The following is a 16678-nucleotide window of genomic DNA, read 5'->3' as shown; positions in this document are numbered from 1 at the left end:
CAATGAGAAGAGTATGTAAGTTGATCTCTTTTTATTTCTTCTTTCTTTGATAATTTGGAACGTTCTTCATTTAAGTATGTAGTCGAAGGCTCTCTAGCTGCGATGTCGATTATCTTATTACAGGAAGAACATAACGAGTCTCGTGATGATAACATTTCGAGTGGTAGTTATCTATTATTTGTTGAGAACGTAGTTGACGATTTTTTTAGTAATTAGTGCATCGAATCTGGTAATTACCTAATTAGAGTTTTAGTATTACCTACTTGAGAAAACAGTTAGCTTCGTTAAAAATAATTGAAAACTGCTCTAAACCTTAAATTTGATATTCAGAAGGAGATGTAATTCGATGAACGGACCAGAATAGCCTTTCGATAATTGAAAATTCGTACGATCGGATATAATACTTAAGAGCAATTACGTAAAGAGCAATTGATTTGAATATTCCTATATTCCTTCACGAATATTCGGGCTCGAACTCAGAAGTTAAAAATTCAATTAGACAGAATCATGATGACATTTCAATATATCAGAATAACGGTGTCATTGTACGAGAAATCGATTTGGAATTTGGTGGAAAGAGATTCAACAGCTTCTCGCGTCTGTTACTTCGCACAGAAAGTTTAAATTGAAACGATGCAGCCCGGAGGTACCGGGAAAAGAATTCTCGGATGCCTCGGGATAAATTTCTTGACGGCGCTATCGGCCCAGAGAATGCAAATTACTTGTGTCCAAGTTCCTTCTCCGCTGTTCCTGAGGGCTGTTTTCCACTTTTTCTCGCTTTGTCTTTACGTGAAAATCATGAAAGTACTATCTCGATGAAACGGATAAAGTGCGTGCTCGTTTTCTGATAACACTGGCGCCATTATGAATGTTACATTGTTTATTTGATTAAGAGAGACGTCGATATGAAATGCGTTAAATTTTTAATCCTTGATACTGCAGGAACGTGATATGTCGTGAGATTCCTGTATTATCTACGAATATCAATTTTGTGACGAATTTCAACCCTGGAATATTATAGCGAGATTTTGTATTATTCCTTATTTTTTTAAAATAGAAAATAAGAAATGTTAATTATTACTGTAAGTTATGATTTGATAAACTATTGAGTAATAAACATACGCTTGTCCGAAGCAGCTGCTATGCTAATCAAATTACACTTTTAAATCATCTATTTTTACTTATTTTCATAGTTAGAATATTTAATTTCCCGATGTAGATAATGTTATCCGGAAATTATTTTGAATTAAATTTAACCCAGGCATATTTTTCTACTATTATATAATTTTCCAATTTGATGAAAATATGAAGAAATCACTAAAATATTATGTTAGTATACACGAAATGAATTTTACATTCAAATCTTTTTCAATCATCCAGGCTCCTTTATTTCTTGAAACAAAAGTAAAATATTGACATAAAGATTCAAAGAGCTTGACAGGAATAATTGATCTCTTAGTATCATAAAGATACACTGATAAAAAACCAGCAAAATACAGAATAATATAATAGTTAAATTTTTTAATTTTTCAATTGAATATGAAAAGACTATTCATAAAAGATGAAGGTATTCGTTAAGTAAACCAATTTTTACATTTATTCCAGCGAATTAACTAAACACAAAGAATAGACAAGGGTAAAACACGATCAAGCAACATTCGATCAAATATGTTGAATCTATACAAATTACAACGACGATGATTTATTTCACTGCTCATAAGGACAAAATTTTGCTAATAAATAAGACATGATTGAAACGCGACAACGATCGATACTGGACGTATGAGACGTAGTATGCATCCCCTGCGTTTGCCAGTACGTGCATACGCGAATGGGTTACGCGTGAATGTGAATATTCATGGTGGCAGACTACGAGCTCGTTTGTCTCGTGAAATGAATTTCGAGTAACCTAGATTGAAAACCTGGCGTAGTTCGTCCACGCATTTATCTCGTTGCGAGGTCATTTTTCATTCGAAAGCTCGATGTCTGCGAAAATATAAATGCCAAAGGGACGAGTCGCCTGAAAATTTTTATTCGCCGGACACGAGATATTGCCCCTATACCTTGGAATTGAAAAATTCTACTTGTAACGTCGAGAAAAACATCCGTCACAAGTAAGCATTATTTAATTCGTATTATCACGGAGATCTTACATTTTTTCTGTTGCGTCGTTTCAGATTATCGTTATCAGCATCTCGTGATAACGTCCCATGGACGACGAATATGCCTAAGTTTAAAGTAACATGACAGAAAATTGTACTTATAATGATTTTCATCCTATCGTATATATCATTTCACAAGTATTAAAGTTTTACGATATTATTGCAGTTATTACACCGTATTACATCATTTCGTTATGAATGAAGATAAGAAAATAGAAAAAGTTAATCCCACGTGATACTCAACTTCTTTCACGTTTCTAATAATCTCTGTTTCTTGTCTCTAGTAATCTGATTTCATTGGTTATCGTTATTACATAAACGTAATCGTTCATCATTGGCACAAGATATAAGTAATTTAATCGCCCTCGTTCATGTACTGATTCCTCGTATTTACGATTGCACTCCTGTTTCATACTTTACAAGGAAAAGATTGAAATTGCTTGGAGTACGCGATTATCGCTAAGATCCAAGCAATACCAGGAATAAGCATTGCATGAACTTTTATAGATAATCGATCGAAGTCTATAAGATCGAGTATTCAAACCGTTTTCATGAACAGATGGATAGGATTTACGTGTTCCTCGAATGAATATAAGTGTCTTCAATAGGTCAGTGACCCTTTAAGAAAAGAAACGAACGTGAACGGAAAAGTATCCGCTGTGTTATCTTTCATTACGCTCCTTGGACACGTTTGTCCGTAATCAGTCTGTACCAGTTGATACAGCCAATGATAGTTAATGCGATACATGCCGTTGGTGATCAAACAGTCGAGCCAGTGGCGTGCGTCGTAAAGCTTCAAATCTCTCATTCATTTCGCGCGATCAACCTGTTGTCGGATCATAAAGTCTTCTTCCTAATTTACGTTTAACGTTAAAGGTAAGTTATCGTTTTATGCTTTTTACATTATAGATATTTGGCTTTGAAACGCTGTTATTATCGAAAATTATTTATTATCATTATTTTTGGAATTGAATCATGCAGAGGACAGATTCGACAATTTTATAAAAGTTAACTATTTGATTTCTGAAGGATCAACGCTAGTACTATTAAGAAAGAAATTATAAAATTTGTACGAAACAGATAGAAATTTGGAACAAAGAAATATAAATTTAGAAGCCTGTGGAAGAATATATAATTGAAAGAAGAAACAAGCTTCCGTTCAACGAATCATGATACAAGAATCAAAAAATGTTGAGTAATATAGTTTGTGCTATAGAATCTTTAATTTATACAAATTCAAGAAAACAAATTGTCAAATTTCTTTTCAATATCGCCAGCATGTTCCAGTTTTCATAATAAAAGAGGAAGAAAACAGGGTCGTTCTGATTCACGAAATAAGCTCACAAAGTCCTTTGTCAGGAGCAGATTTCAATTTCTGCGTGCCACATTCTCTACACAAAGGAATCTCAATGCTGGCTTCATGATCTCAGCAATCGCTATCGATTATTTTTATTCCTTAAACTGGAAAGCAATTGGTATATCTCTTCTGTGTCATCGCGTGTTTGCTATTATGTCAATTAAAATAAAAATGCCAAAACTTGTAGCTTCTATTGTTTAATTAATATTAAAAATTGTACCGTTCTCATTACTGCACATGGAATCGATTGCGGTTTTTGTGCGAAGGAATTCTTCGGTTTCCATCGAGCTTGTACTCGTAAATCATCGACACGAGAAAACCTTCGAAACAACTTAAGAAATAAAGGCTTACCGATTATCTAAGAAAGCATGAGCCCTTGATGACAATTAGTGGAATTTTAGTAAAGTTTGCCCGTTCCAGACTGGGGACGACCGCACCAGTTATCGACATACGGCACCCAAAACCGATAACGGATACCAAGATCCTGGTATTACTCACTCCGCGTGCCAACGAAGCTTCTAGGATATAGTGTGTCTCGTGATACCCGAATCAATCCATTATTCGACGAAGAAATTCGATCGAAAACAAGAGAATAATCTCAATTTATCGAAGCTTACTATTGTTTGTTGCCTTTTCAAGAATCTCAATTCCAGATCGTATCGTTTCAGAATTTCATTCAGAATTTCAGATATATGTCTTAATCGTCAACAAGAATTATTGTCAAATTCCAAAATATAGTTTTAATTTTAATTCAATTTTATCATTTGGACACTTTCATAATTGAGGAGCTTTTTGAAGAAAAAAGAAGTTTAAAAGATAAAGCGATGAATTAGATAAATTGCTAGTATTTGTGTTTTAGCGTTTTAATATCATCTATATTTCAATCGATAATTATACTACTTGTTAAAAATTCTTACTCATTTTATATTTTCAAAAATAAAATACAATCTCTATAATCATTGTGAATTGTTATGTAACCAAAAATCTACCTGCTTGTTTAGGACGCTCTTTAATTTTAGACATCGACTTTAATCATTAAGAAATAATGATCAGTTCTAAAGTTAAAAAAGCTAAAGTTCTAAGATATACAAACAATCTTCTGTTTGTTTTCTATCTATGAATTTATACTCCAAACTTTTCAATATTCACTTTGATCGTTAAAAAATGATCATTATACTCGCAAATATATAGAGAACCGTCCTCTTTTCCTAAAAATGTCAACTTCAGTTCGTATCCTATCAATACTTTTATATTTTAACGCATCCACTCAAGCCATGAAAAGACACCTGGCAAATTCTAGGATATAATATCAAAAGCCATCTTCACGCAATTTCTGTTCGCCTTCTTCTCAGAAATTCCTCTACTCTATGCACTATGTAACGCGAGTCACCCTGTATATCATTTGGAGGCATACCAGAAGAGAAAGAGAGCTGCAGGAAATTCCCGATTGTCATAACCAATCCCTCCGATTCCTCCTCTGGCGGCTATCGGAACGCGGCAAGTTCCTCGTTTGCTTTCGTATTGATTAGCCATCACTTTCAGATGACGCCTCTACTTCGGTGGGTGTTGCTGGCGTTGCTGTTGGCCATGGTGGTCGCGCATCCGGTCGAGCACGCATGCGTTTATCTGTGCCGTGCACGGAACACCAGCCCCGAGATCACGGGAGGCTGCGAGCACCAGCAGAAACTCGTTCTTCAGTCCAGCGGAGGCCGGTTCCCGATTCACCGTCTCTTCAGGCTCTGCTTGACCCCGTGTCATGGTTCGTCGGATTTGCTCGTCTTCGACAACACCCACACCTGTCGTACGTTCCGACGGACGCTTATCCAATACCACGGTTGTTCCTGCGACGACGTAAATTATGGCGAAACAAGGAATAACCAAGAAGATCCTTCGACGGTCAAGAAATTCGAAGAGGATCGGTTGAAGGGGGCCGATGTAACGAGGATGTTGGAGAAGGCGGGCGAACAACAGATTGTTCGAGGTCAAAGTTTAAAGACCAAAGATGTTCGTCGATACATCACGGAGATCAAAGTGGAAAAGGACATAATCCAAGCAGACTTTAAAGATACCGACAATTTAAATAAAGCAGACTCTGAAGAGACATCTAAAGATGCTGCTACTGATAATTTAGAGAAACCAGGCTCCAAAGATGACGCTCCTCGTATGGAAGATTCCACGGATGAAACATCTGTAGACTGGGACCGATGGTGTATGAACCAATGTGACAACGGTAAGGGTGGAAGCGCTTGTAACTGTGACATAATACCGTGAAGAGGAAGATGGGCTTTCGGACGATGAAGGCAGCAGATTTACGAATTTACATATCTCGTAGGTTAGTCGGAACGATGGTACCGATAGATATAAGGTTAGTTTCTTTGGTTGATAACACGTAAACGCTGTTATTTCGTATATCTTTCTTTCTTTTCTTACTCCATGTATATTCCTCGATAATCCTCGTCGAGGCGAGATTCGGTCGTATATTACGATTCGTGTATGCAATTCCAATAATCGCGATCGGCGGATGAGAAAAGAGTATTTCGTGTCTTTTATCTGAAGATGCTTTCGACCCAGCTGCTCGTTGTTAATCCACCGATCAACGAGATATCGACAAAGTATGGAAGACGGCAGTGGAATATTTTTTTCGAAACGATCGCAATCTGCGATTATCGGTCTTTAGATGGCTTAATTGCTTTCTTAGGCTTAAGAGACTTCTTTAGACGCTAGGTCCGGTTCACGCGCTCAACGGGGGGAGCTTAACGACCAAGGAAAAAACTCTTTATCAGACCGCAATAGAGGGATTTTCTTCGAGACAAAGGAGGCTTTTCCTTGTCACGAATTATCGACCGTTCTCCACGATAAAAATGACACATCCTTCGCACGGTATTTACAGTTCAGGGAAACGATAGGGAACACTGTGAGCATCGTTCTAAAGGCGTGTGAACAGGACAACAAAGTGCAATGTGTGTATTATGCAATAAACGATATTTATACGTGGCAGCGGTGCAACAAACGCGTGCACCCGCGCGTCCATATACGTCTAGTTTCCTAAGATTTCTTCTAGTTGTAATAAATAATCTTTTACACAACGCCGTCGTATCTTAATTAATAATGCTGTATTTGATATTAGGATATCGATAGTTTAAGATATTTGTTAAGGGAAATGATACAAAATCCATGTCTTCCAATTTCGTAGTTTCCTTGATACTTCGCGTATAATCGAGCCTCGAACATGATCGGATGTAATAATCCGACAGGCGAGCAGAACAATGCAAGCATGCGAGTACTTGTTGTAGTTGTTATTTAGGCGATTATTTTTTGAACGCGATCACGTTCCAGTTCGAGGGAAATCGATGGTAATTGTAAAACGATTCTTCGACTTCCTTAGAGCGAAACGTGCGTTCGTTCATTTTATATAGTGTGCCGTTAAAAAAAAAAAAAAAAAACGTTGTGACGCGACAATAAGACGTAGATTCTAGTATGCCTGTGCGATGCAAAACTTTGTCTTTCGCGCACTTTCGATATATACATCTGTCTGTTAAAAAAAAAAAAAAAAAAAAGATGATACAGCTGAAATGTATTTCTGTATGAATTATGCGTCCTTACGTTATAATAAACACGGCGAACAGTAAAAAAATTGGTTTTTCAACGCATTGAAATAGTTCCGTAATAATAGTAGGAAATGCGCGAAAGACTCGACTTCAGCAATTTATTATCTGGGCTATGTAATAGTTATAAGTGAAGTAATTGCTTTGTAAATATACGTACGAATAATCGGAAATTTTATTTAACTAACGATATAATATCGAGGAGTGAAAACTTGTGGGGTACCAATTTACAAATCTAGAGTATAATCCGCACAATTTAATCGTTGTTAAGGTTTACATGGAGTTATTGTATTCTGATATGTACCTACACGTAAAAAATGTATGTGGTTACTGCCGGTAAGCAGTCATGGAAAATAATTAAGCGATATTATAATTATATATTGTATTAATATTATTAATATTAACGAATATTATGCTCAAAGGCTCGTTTATCGGCATATTTACGAGTTAATCCGTGTCTCTGATATATTTGTATTATTTATGTTTGTGATTGTACATTATGTATATATCGTATAAGTAAATAATATTCGCATTATGTTTTGTCATACGATAAATAAAGGATATTATAATCTAAACGATGCAATTTTAGATAAATTCTCGTAAAGTTTGAAGTGTATTAAAAAATATTATTTATAATTTCGAAGGATGTTTTTGTCAAGTTAAAAATTAGGAAATGATCGATAAGAGATAAATGCAAAAGAAATTTATAGATTCCTTCTTTATCATTTACAGCTTGTTCAGACAGTTGAAGATAATTTATCGACATTTACCTACTGTAAATCTTCGTGTTATCATCTCAAATACATGGTTTCTGTCGAAATATCAGGTCTCTTCTATACCGTTTCTGTTCCACATGTCTGTGGCCTTAGTGTCACGATGAAACCACAGGCGAAGTACAGAATAGACATGACATGCAATGCCTTTTCGAGTTCTACGTTCTGATCAACCAGACGTTATCGATTCAGTATAATACTGGCTTGGTATATATATAATACTTGTCTATAGTGTCTCCATTGACTAATTCTGTACCTCGTCGGTTATATCGCGATAAGATCATCCAGTAAATGTATGTACGCACCTTGTCTGTGATAAAACTCTGATATCTAATCAATGATCGCATTCTACTATTTCTTCGGTAGATAACGCAGAAATTTACAGATAAAAATAGGAATTTTCTAATCATCAATCGGTCAAATAGGACACAAATAAAAGATTATTCAAATTATTAATTTTTATTCAACTTACAGAAATATTGGAATATTTTAAAAATATTAACGTTTCTGAACAAATTGTTCTTCTATACTCACAAAAGTTTCTATGAAACTTTCACATTCATAGTTTTGTAGAAGAAAAAGAAAAGGAAATAGTACATTTAGCAATATTATGTTACAATATGATGAAACAGTGTTTTGCAAAATTAAATACGATATATAATAATATTGCAACCTGAAGTAACATTATTCATATTGTTTTTATATCTATATAAAATATCTTCCGAGTCGTAAATAGATCGTCATTTCCCTTGGGGTAAAAGGTAATCAGGAGTGTCTGTAATTAAGTTTCGTACGCTATTGCTTGTAACATTGTTCTATAACAATATTACAGCACATATCTCTGCGTGTAGCCTGGCTTCTTATAAAAGCCGAGCCTTCTTTCGGAAACAGCAGATCACAGTCTTCCTTCTCTCCAAGAAGATCTTCCAGCTCTAGGTAAGATTAGAAATACATTATTATTATACTATAGAAAATAAAATTTCTTTACATTCTGGTGTAAGAAAAATTCTGATAGCTGTATCGAATCATTTTTAGAATTTCCTACAAATCTTCAAACTTATATTCTATTCTTCTTTTATAATTCATGACATTTAAATTCTACGTTTTAAGTTTCACATAAATGTTTGCATATCTTCCTATTATTTCCACTGATTGCCGTCGTTGTACGAGGAATTTTAACATTACGTTGAATCGATACATCCTTAGACAAACTTCTTGGTGAGTTCACTTACAAATAATGTAGGCCATCTGTACTTGATAGGCACATTTGTCTTCGGTTCATTTCTCTACTATAAAAGCTCCGAGCTTTCGCCTTATTTGCAACATTCGCTGACCAGCTACCGTACAACTTCTATCGTTTCCACATTTGTAAGTAAACTGACCATTTCTATATAAGAATTTTTCCCTTATATATTAAATAATTCTATTTGGAAAATTTTACTCCCTGTTCCATGTTACTTTTAGTTTCTTCTTCCTATACGATATTCTTAGTTTATCAAATAATTGTTCCTTTAATTTCAAGCAGTTTACAAATCAAAACCATCAGAATGATGTCCTCCCGCTTCGTTATTGCCATCGTCGTTGCCCTCTTCATCCTCGCCATCGCCGTGGATGCCGCCTACAGGAAGCCTCCCTTCAACGGAAGCATCTTTGGCAAGCGATCCAACGCTATCACTGGTAAAATAAAAATTTACAATATCTTTTAATAATTCTATAAATAATGAGAAGTGTCTCTGTTTCTAAAATTTCGCGATTAAGAATTTTTCACATCTCTTTTACGCCCTTCCGAGTTCCAATAGTACATTTTATTTTATATTTATGCAAACTCTGAATTTTATATTATTCCTTTGTTCCATCAAATTTGTATTTATACAATTATTAATATTTCTTTATATTTAAATTTTTATACTAATTCTTATCTTATGTTACATTGTATTTTGTCTTTTTCGATCAAATTTCCTCCGACTACTACTACCTTTATCTTACGTCTTATCTTTTAATAATTCTATAAATAATGAGAAGTGTCTCTGTTTCTAGAATTTCGCGATTAAGAATTTTTTACATCTCTTTTATGCCCTTCCGAGTTCCAATAGTACATTTTATTTTATATTTTTGCAAACTCTGAATTTTATATTATTCCTTTGTTCCATCAAATTTGTATTTATACAATTATTAATATTTCTTTATATCTAAATTTTTATACTAATTCTTATACTTATATTTTGCCTTTTTCGGTCAAATTTCCTCTGACACCCTACTACCTTTATCTTACGTCTTATCTTTTAATAATTCTATAAATAATGAGAAGTGTCTCTGTTTCTAAAATTTCGCGATTAAGAATTTTTCACATCTCTTTTATGCCCTTCCGAGTTCCAATAGTACATTTTATTTTATATTTATGCAAACTCTGAATTTTATATTATTCCTTTGTTCCATCAAATTTTCATTTATACAATTATTAATATTTCTTTATATTTAAATTCTCATACTAATTCTTATACTTATATTTTGTCTTTTTCGGTCAAATTTCTTCTGACACCCTACTACCCTTATCTTACGTCTAAGCGTATTGAATTTCCATATTATTCTGTCGTTTCCCTGACAATTTCTATCAAAAGTGATATTTCTGCATGGAATGTTCCATAGATTACGAACTCACCAGCCGAGCCATGTCATCGGTCTGCGAAACCGTCAGCGAAACATGCAACGCCTGGTTGGCACGTCAGGACTCCAACTAAAAATGCTGAATGCACCAGGGTTCACCTGAACGCGCCGAATGCTAATATTTATTGCTTGATCATTTCATCGACGTGTAATACATAGATAGCCAAACTACGTTAATGTCTAGTTCAATAATCACTCTGACGCTTTGAGATTCGTCGCATCGTCCAAATCACTCGCCGTCTTGTAATTATGTCGCTTAAATTTCAATTAATCTCGTTGTATACATGTTTCTGATACTACAATGTAATAAAATCTAATGTTTCTTGACATTAATTCAGTGGTTTGATAATTTCCATCTTTGTAACTTTTATGTAAAATTATTATGCCCAGATGTTTCTTTTATTTTTTTTTTTTTAAGAAATCGACAATTTTATTTAATTTTAATATTTTATTATTGATAATTTACAAGTATTAAGAATGTACATTAAAGTGTACATTTGCACGCGTTAAACATTCTATGTTGCAAAAATGGTTAAATTTGTCTTTTACCTTATGATTTCTGAATCCTGCATAGAACTAAATCATTTTACCTGATTATTGAAAATGAATTTAAAGAATGCGTCTTTTCGAGAAAGTGCCCAATTTTAAACGATTTACGTAGCAAGCAGAGGTTCAATGAAACTATCCAATATATGAAATGCAGATCGAACGATTCGATATGGGGAGCACGTATCACTCACCTGGTGGAATAAGGGTCACGCTTACGCGTGAACGAAGACGGTTTCCTAAAACCAAACAGGAAAATAATTGCCTTATAAATCAATGACTTCTTGAAATTCACGATAATTTAATCTTTGATACATCCATCAAAAATATCATCGATAAATTTCAACAGCGTATTATCCTCTTATAGAAATATATTATTAATAACGAAAACATCTTATTACGTTAATAATAGTAACAACCTCCAACCTTTTAGTAACTCCTTTTAGTAACCTCCAACCTTTAGTAACTCCAATCTTTTAATATTAGTAACGACCACAACCTTTAAATTTCTATCCTCCAATCGTGCTCTCATTTCAGCAAACAAGAAGGTTTTCAGCTTCTTCAGAAAAATTTCAACCTAAAATTAAAACCAGATACGATCGTTCGTTATCATTAAATCATAATAAGACAATTTTTTAATATTTTCTTCAAACTTAATACACTTTTCAACGACAGATGAACACTATTGAATAGAGAATTAAGAATTAACCATTAAACATTAGGTCGTCCGAAAAGTTTCTTTCGTTTTATAAGGAAATAATGGATGCGCAATATTTTCCATTTTATATTATTTTATCGAATTACGTATGATCCATTTTGTTCTATCGAAATGAACATCACAACGTTCGACAGATTAGGTTTCATGTTTGTATAAAGATTCATCGTTGTAAAAAGCGAGTCTGTAAAAGAAAAACAATTTTCGGGCAACCTAATATTTCCTATATAATACACGCGTTATTTAATTCCAATTACAATAAGACGATTAAAGAAACATTGAAATCTGGAATGAGAAGATTTAACGATCAATCTAAAATACAATTTTTCAATCTCAGAAACTCCTCGCGATATACTCGAAACGTAAGCGACGGTTCGAATATTCCACAGACAAAAATTATTCAGCGACAAACGTTTAGCTCCAAATTCATTCGACGAGAGGATAGGGGTGCAACAAGTGTCTGCATCGATTCGCATTAAAATCAACCTGATCGAAATACTTAATGCATTCTAAATCGCCGCATAAATAGGAGGATAGCTGACAATTTTTGTTCAGTGTATCGTGACCACGGGAAGGTAAGTGACACGTGTAGAACTAAACTTCCCAAGAAAGCGTTTCAATTTTCTCTTCTTTATTCTGGCTTCCGCAGATACACCGTAACCTTACATACATTTCCTTACATATGAAGAATGTAGGGGTGAAACATTATAAATCACAGTTTCTATATCTCATAAGGAAGCAATTTTAAAATTCAGTACATTGTTAGTCGATCGCGTGTTGCTAAAATTGTCTCTACATCTTGTTTCCATCGTAAACACGTGTTTTTCCTATCCTCTTCAACGTTTCAAAGTTTCTTTCTCGTATAATATTACGATATGAGGATATAGACACTAGAACTACCGATAGTTAATGCGAAACTATTTCTACCAAAGCCAGTCAAAATGACTGGTCTTTAAAAAATACGTAATGATAGAATATTTTTATATTTATTGATTTATTACTTTCTTACAGAAGCAATTCCATGTTATGTAGTACATTTTTCTGGGACCATGATCCCTAAACGAGGGTTGAAACATTTATAAAATTGTAGAACCAGTCGTTTTGACTGGTGTGGTATTTTTAGTATTAAAAAATTTGTCTTTGTAAGTATACTTTTATATAAAGCTTCCTCAACGTATCAGCTATTTTTAAATCACTCATATCTTTGGGCCTAGCGGATTATAGTCATTTGATATTACAGTATCGAATATATTAAAATATCGCTAATCTGGATAGTTATATTTGTTACCTTTACATAAATCTCGACCAACTACTTTTGCAACATTTATATCCTTGAACGAGATTCTAGTCGTCTTTAATCGTTACGTTAATACCCTCCTGTTTAATGTTAACGTAACGTTAAAATCAGAAAATCAACAAAATTATACTTATCGTGCATTCCCTTCTTCTTCGTATTTACACGAACGTATCTTAGATGTTCAAGTTCGGTTTCAATGTCGGCTGAAACAACGAGAACGTAATGGAACGTACACGTTGGGAAGATTTCTCACGCGTGATCATCGCGCAGATGCCATCACAAACATCGGGAATATTTAAATGCAGTGGGGCTTTGCCGTGCAAACTCTACTATTCCTTCGCCCACGGTGCAGGAGTATTCTGTCCACTCTTAGCGATAATGGAAGAAGTCCTAGGAAAAATCGCTCAGTTTGTCACATACAGTCGCGGAAACAGCGTCGTGTGCACTTTACTCTGCTGGCTTGTTCGAGTATACGATACGTTTTCGCAGACAACGATCATGGTCCAACGAGCGGACATAGTCGTTAGATAAAATTTGTTGGAAAATCACAGTGTTTTGTTAGTTAATTGTTTTACAAGACTGATCGAGAATTAATCGATTCGTTCGCAGATCCAAAGCGAGAAGATGACGAGTTTGCGATCTTTGGGATTTTCACGACGTTTTATCGTTGGTGGTGAGTTTATTTTTTAAACGAAGAATATTTTGTGTCGAAAGTGGAGTGTCCTTTTTATAGTGATGAAGAGTGAGTTTCGTGAGAATTTCTTCTTCAAAACATTCCAGCTCTTACGGTTGGCGTTTTGGCATTGCTGGCTTGTGAAAATCTATCTAAGGCAGACGAGGTACCGGCATTCTTCTTGAAAATTGCCAAGAACATTCCTCGTGTAGGACGTAGCGAGGGTTATAATGATTTTTTGAAGTCTCGAAGGAACATTCCACAGGTTTCAGGCTACAATAGTCGTGCGCAGGTATTAATAATTGAGACACAGGGTATTAATTTCATACTTTTTATACCGCACAGTGAATAAGCGATTTCGATCAGACGATATATTGGACAAAGTACTGTCTCGTGCGAATGTTCAATGCTTTTGTAATTGTTAGTTATTTTACATAAAGTTAGCGTGTGTTTTCTTCACCTTTAAGGCTGAATCCTGGGCACCGTATGCTAGCGACAAAACTTTCTCGAGACCTATAAAGAGACGCGTGGATTATCCTTCGATTGATGGTAACGAATCAATTTTATACGTTCGATTCGATTAAGTCAGGATAATTGTAAAATAATTGTCTAATTCCTAACAACTGTCCATAGCTTAACATTTCATTTAGACGACAGGAATAATAAGTAGCAGCATACAAAGCTTTAATTAATACATTAAATTTTTCTCAAGAAAAGAAGGAGCATTAATTTTTCGATCGAAATTTAGACTTCCAACAAACGAAAAAAAAAGAAGAAAAGGAAAATGAATGTTACATATGTTCTGAGAATTTTATTAAAATGTTTTCTACCGTTTTAACAGATGCTTGGGCTTGGCAACACTTTCCCCTCGCGATAGAAGGACCTCGAGAACTCTGGCGAACTTTGGCTGGCTATTCCAAAGACACATCAGATGAGTATGTTTTTCAAAATTATCAGTGCGAAACTGTCTAGCTGATAGTTGGTTTAAAGTTTGGTTAATTTGTTTAATAAAAAGCGTGGACAACGACGTATGGAAACGGAAGAAGAGAACGGGAAATGAGCCTGTGATTTCAGAGGACAATTAGCATTAAAGAAGCGAGATAATGACGTCGCTGTGCCTACGGATGAATATACTTTAACGATTGCTATCGGTGTAAGGTGTTGGGTTAAATATCGAGAACAATAAATATGTAAATAGGAGATGTATTCTTTCTTCAAACGTCATTTTCTCCTCTTACTTCGAATTAAATCCTTATTTTGTGATACGTCCTAATTTTGTAGAATTCAAATGTTCTTTTTGTGTATCTTTACCCAAATGACTAACTGCAAACGTAACATTGCATATGCTGAACAAGTTTCTTTGCAATTTATCGCACAACTGTTTCTCTCGTCTGCGTTTTTACCGAGTTTTTCTTTATGCTAGTGGTATGCTTAAAGCTATTATTCAAGAGGAAAATTGCTAACACCAATCATGGAACATCGAACAAAAGACAGCATATAATCTGAAAAATTTCGTTGCCAAATTTTACTGGCAGATGGTTTTGCATATGCCATCGATCGCAGACATTAAGAAAAATAAACGACTGACACGTTTGACGCATCTGCGTGCAAACTGTTCGACAATCGAACTGCGCGAAGTAATATCGATTTTATGAGCCTTCTGCTTCGTACGTGTAATATATCACCTAAATCTTGCAATTCAGAACTTCTGAATTTCATTGTATCGTGCCATTTTATTTATTTATTTATTTATTTATTTATTTTTTTTTTTTACATTAGATCGGAATAAATGTGTTTCCATTGACGAAAGAATAATTTCTTCTTCCCAAAATTCCGCAAAAATTCGGTTCTGAAAGTACAGAATGGATATTTAATATTTCAACGGCTGAATAAAAGATCGCTTACAAAATTGTAAATAATAAACGAGAAAAGAAATTGTAATATTTTCGCCTTAAAAAAAAATCTACCTCGTGCTTCATTGTATATTTAGGAGGTTCTGATAAACATAACGCATATGTCGATTCTGAAAAAGGAATAGGATAGCCGGCGCCAGTTCTTGGAAGGATCGCACAATTGCGAAATTGCAGTTTCAGGCGTCCTCTGTCAGTCGTCATATGGGAGATAATTTTCCTAGACGTTGCTCGAAACGTGAGCGTACACGTATGTAAGTACTTACTTACATGACAACCAACTCTCCCGTAATTGTCGATTTTATCGATTTCGCGTGGCGTACGTAAAAAATGACACTGGAGGGAAGGGTCACATAATATCGCGAACGTTTGCATCGAGTACAGTCACCGTGAAAAATATACAAAATAAAAGGCTATTTCCTTCTCCATCTTATTTTCCATCCAATTTAACTGCCTGATACAAAACTCGTTTTTACCTATATTTATTCCTAACTTTAAGGGATGAAAATACCCCTTTTAATTTGTTATTTATCCGATCCAAATGGATAACATAAAAGTCACTTCTCTATATAAATTTAGTAGAGATTTTTAAGGGTTGACAATTTTCTTCTAGTTTATTATCCATTCACTTTAATTGATTTAATTTTATTTTTATTCCAATTTCTTCGAAACTGTTAAGAGATGAAAATTCCACTCCCATTTAATTTAATAATATACAAACCATTTCTAAATATAAAAATGTATATTTTTAAGGAATGAAGATATCGCTTCTAGGACCTCCTTTTGATCTTATTGTCCATCCAATTTAACTGCTTGATACAAAACTCGTTTTTACCTATATTTATTCTTAACTTTAAGGGATGAAAATACCCCTTTTAATTTGTTATTTATCCGATCCAAATGGATAACATAAAAGTCACTTCTCTATATAAATTTAGTAGAGATTTTTAAGGGTTGACAATTTTCTTCTAGTTTA

The 16678-nt window shown here is 34.4% G+C and overlaps 3 protein-coding genes across 3 annotated transcripts; all 3 read left to right on the top strand.

Moving 5' to 3' along the window:
• The first annotated feature begins 2884 nt into the window (after positions 1–2884).
• Positions 2885–7699, top strand: LOC100644939. Its single transcript, XM_003399979.4, has 2 exons — positions 2885–3038; positions 5062–7699. Exon 2 carries the CDS (start codon positions 5062–5064, stop codon positions 5788–5790), a length of 729 nt encoding a protein of 242 aa, XP_003400027.2. The 5' UTR covers positions 2885–3038; the 3' UTR covers positions 5791–7699.
• Positions 7700–8755: 1056 nt separating this feature from the next.
• LOC100645059 (SIFamide-related peptide) lies at positions 8756–10894 on the top strand. Its single transcript, XM_048411560.1, has 3 exons — positions 8756–8833; positions 9423–9574; positions 10544–10894. Exons 2-3 carry the CDS (start codon positions 9445–9447, stop codon positions 10633–10635), a joined length of 222 nt encoding a protein of 73 aa, XP_048267517.1. The 5' UTR covers positions 8756–8833; positions 9423–9444; the 3' UTR covers positions 10636–10894.
• Positions 10895–13329: 2435 nt separating this feature from the next.
• Positions 13330–14998, top strand: LOC100645173. The gene is made up of 5 exons (XM_003399981.4): positions 13330–13792; positions 13900–14084; positions 14260–14341; positions 14634–14727; positions 14808–14998. The coding sequence occupies exons 1-5, from the start codon at positions 13744–13746 to the stop codon at positions 14875–14877; spliced, it is 480 nt and encodes a 159-aa protein (XP_003400029.1). The 5' UTR covers positions 13330–13743; the 3' UTR covers positions 14878–14998.
• The last annotated feature ends 1680 nt before the right edge of the window (positions 14999–16678 follow it).

The sequence above is a fragment of the Bombus terrestris genome, chromosome 13 (genome assembly GCF_910591885.1).
Source record: "Bombus terrestris chromosome 13, iyBomTerr1.2, whole genome shotgun sequence".
Classification (NCBI taxonomy): domain Eukaryota; kingdom Metazoa; phylum Arthropoda; class Insecta; order Hymenoptera; family Apidae; genus Bombus; species Bombus terrestris.
This window is presented reverse-complemented; position numbering and strand designations above follow the sequence as displayed.

What these genes read in the sequence shown, in the direction of transcription:
- LOC100644939 (XM_003399979.4), top strand. Translation starts at nt 5,062, where the DNA reads ATGACGCCTCTACTTCGGTGGGTGTTGCTGGCGTTGCTGTTGGCCATG.
- LOC100645059 (XM_048411560.1), top strand. Translation starts at nt 9,445, where the DNA reads ATGATGTCCTCCCGCTTCGTTATTGCCATCGTCGTTGCCCTCTTCATC. An exon ending in GCGATCCAACGCTATCACTG is followed by an intron (nt 9,575 to 10,543) that starts GTAAAATAAAAA and finishes AATGTTCCATAG; the next exon opens with ATTACGAACTCACCAGCCGA.
- LOC100645173 (XM_003399981.4), top strand. Translation starts at nt 13,744, where the DNA reads ATGACGAGTTTGCGATCTTTGGGATTTTCACGACGTTTTATCGTTGGT. An exon ending in ACGACGTTTTATCGTTGGTG is followed by an intron (nt 13,793 to 13,899) that starts GTGAGTTTATTT and finishes AAAACATTCCAG; the next exon opens with CTCTTACGGTTGGCGTTTTG. An exon ending in GCTACAATAGTCGTGCGCAG is followed by an intron (nt 14,085 to 14,259) that starts GTATTAATAATT and finishes TTCACCTTTAAG; the next exon opens with GCTGAATCCTGGGCACCGTA.